Genomic DNA, 2,357 nt, shown 5'->3' with positions numbered 1-2,357 from the left:
ACGAGTGTACTGCCCTGTACTGCAAGGAATAGCCATCAAAGTGATACTACCTTGATCACATGAAAAAAAAATCATAGGTATCTTGCTTACTGATATTTTAGGTGGGTCTAAAAAAATCTATAAGTATTTTTATAGTTCACAACCCGCTGAGATACCCACGTAGTGTCTTTTCAGTGAAACAGAGCAAACTGCCCTCCACACTTCGAAACATATTTATTGACCCGCACGTTAGTGAACTCTTTACTTCATTGATGATTCAAATAAACGAAATTACCATTTGATAACATTGAATTTATTGTGTTTCAAACATAATTTACCAAAAAAACTATAAATAAATCTTCTTTACGTGTGCGCTTGAAGGTGTGAATGGATGCGAACGAATGCAGCAAGAAACATTGCGATATCATGATTTGAATACATAACTAGGTCTCCGATGGGGCGCCTTGTATCGCGCATCAGTTTTATTGTCGACACATTTCCGATTCGTTGCCTTACTTATAGATTCGTACCAGCTGACCTTGTTCGTTGTAAGCATAGACAGGACCTCGAATCGGTTCCACCTGGGAGTAACGAAGTTGAGCAGTGAAGCCCATATTGCGGCGATCATCTTCCGATTGTGACGTTGCGTACATAACACGCTGCAGATTGCTGTCCGGGCCGAGAACATAATACTGACCGGATAGCGAATTTGCAATGGCAACCACTGTGCGACCATCATCGTTCGGGGTTTGCTCGCCCAGATTGTCATCTTCGTCATCGTTGTCAGAGCTTGGAACATTGGTAGGTTCAGGCTCTTCCGGCAAGTCTTCCTTGTCGGAGTTTCCGTTGTCCTTGTCTGGGATGCCGTACGTTTGAGACGGTTGAGCTTGCGTTTGACGACCAAACTGGAAATTGCCGTTGGAAGGGAAAGCGCGTAATTGACCACTCAAGGCAAAAATTGGCGGCTGAGGCTGAGTTGCCTGTTTCGCTCCTGATGTTTTCTGAAAATCTTGATACTGTTCTTCAGGCAAGTTGGCATTATCGGAGACATCGTCATCGTTATCTGGTGCACCGTACGTTTGTTGGGGTTGGGCTTGTTCCTGGCGACCGAATTGGAAATTTCTGGATGGGTTTGTACGGAGTTGACCATTCTGAGGGAAAAGAGGTAGTTGCCAGGGTTGTTGAGCTGCAGGGTTCTCATTTGAATTTGTTTGAGTTGATTGCAAATTTTGATCATCGGAGTCACTGTCATATTGTTCAGGTGCGCCATATGTTTGAGCTGGTTGTGCCTGTTCCTGCCTGCTGAACTGGAACTTATTTGGTGATATGCGCAGCTGTCCATTCACAGAGAATCTAGATTTGGTCTGCTTTTGAAAATCGCGGAACTGTCCTTCCGGCAAACCTTGCACATTGATTGGGTCAGCAGTTGGCTTTAATACATAATTAAGAGTTATTTTCGTTTACTTTTTGATGGTTGATTAGCTTACCTGTTCTGTTGTAGTGGGCGGTAGATATTCATTGTTCAATACTTGTTCAGTAGTAGTTTCAGCCGTTGTTTCTACAATCTGGGCTGCTAGATCCACTCTCTCCTTAGTAACCTCAAAGTTCTTCTGTTGCTGAACCAAAGGTGCTCCATACTCTGTAGGTAGCCTAAACTGAGCTCCTTGAGGGCGCCATCCGGATGCTGGATATCCTGAAAAGGGAGCTTCTGCAGTCGCCGCTCCTAAAAGTAAGCAAAGTACGAACAATCTCATTTTGGTCTATGCTCAGCTCTTAACAGACTGACAATTAATCGCATATGATAGCTTCTTTTTATACATTTTTCGTCGTTTTTCATGCACATATGTCGATGTGCACGATGATCTCCAAGGAATTGATCGTGTTAGTATTCAGGATAACACACGCAGCAATTGAATCGTCTGCCGTACCGACATCACTTTTAAGCGTAAAAACGATCATTACCATATCGACGCGTAGCTTCAATCAAAAATTCACTGTTGCTAATGGTCAAATAACCTTTAATGGCCAATAGGAGCGCGTCGCCTTCACACCGGTGATAACGCGTGATTCTCAGTGGCGAGCAGTGCATTGAGCACGTGATCGACTGGACAATTGGTGAATTTGGCGGTCGCGTTCTACTCATACGTCTGTCAATCTCCTATCCCGTGCAATTGCATACCAATTTTCTCAGCACCGAAGCTCCAAGAAATATGTGACAATAATATTGTACCTTTGCTTTGATTTGTGATTGAAATATGTGCATACACAACGGCAGGACACACTTGCTGCTTGGGATATCCACCTTTCCTAAGAGCGGTCTCATTGTTATGCAGAAGGCGTTTTCAAAAGCCGGTGCCGGTGTTGTTGCTTGGTGAGTC

General features: G+C 43.9%; 1 protein-coding gene across 1 annotated transcript; it reads right to left on the bottom strand.

Moving 5' to 3' along the window:
- Positions 1 to 270: 270 nt before the first annotated feature.
- Positions 271 to 1,773, bottom strand: LOC134219636 (uncharacterized). Its single transcript, XM_062698431.1, has 2 exons — positions 1,467 to 1,773; positions 271 to 1,409 (listed from the first exon to the last, which is right to left on the bottom strand). Exons 1-2 carry the CDS (start codon positions 1,731 to 1,733, stop codon positions 492 to 494), a joined length of 1,185 nt encoding a protein of 394 aa, XP_062554415.1. The 5' UTR covers positions 1,734 to 1,773; the 3' UTR covers positions 271 to 491.
- Positions 1,774 to 2,357: the final 584 nt, after the last annotated feature.

Source organism: Armigeres subalbatus, chromosome 3 (assembly GCF_024139115.2).
Source record: "Armigeres subalbatus isolate Guangzhou_Male chromosome 3, GZ_Asu_2, whole genome shotgun sequence".
In the NCBI taxonomy this organism is placed as follows: domain Eukaryota; kingdom Metazoa; phylum Arthropoda; class Insecta; order Diptera; family Culicidae; genus Armigeres; species Armigeres subalbatus.
This window is presented reverse-complemented; position numbering and strand designations above follow the sequence as displayed.

Bases quoted from the DNA above. Each gene is read 5' to 3' on its own strand.
- LOC134219636 (XM_062698431.1), bottom strand. From the start codon at position 1,733: ATGAGATTGTTCGTACTTTGCTTACTTTTAGGAGCGGCGACTGCAGAA. The intron at 1,410-1,466 runs GTAAGCTAATCA...TATGTATTAAAG, and splicing joins CGCCCACTACAACAGAACAG to CCAACTGCTGACCCAATCAA.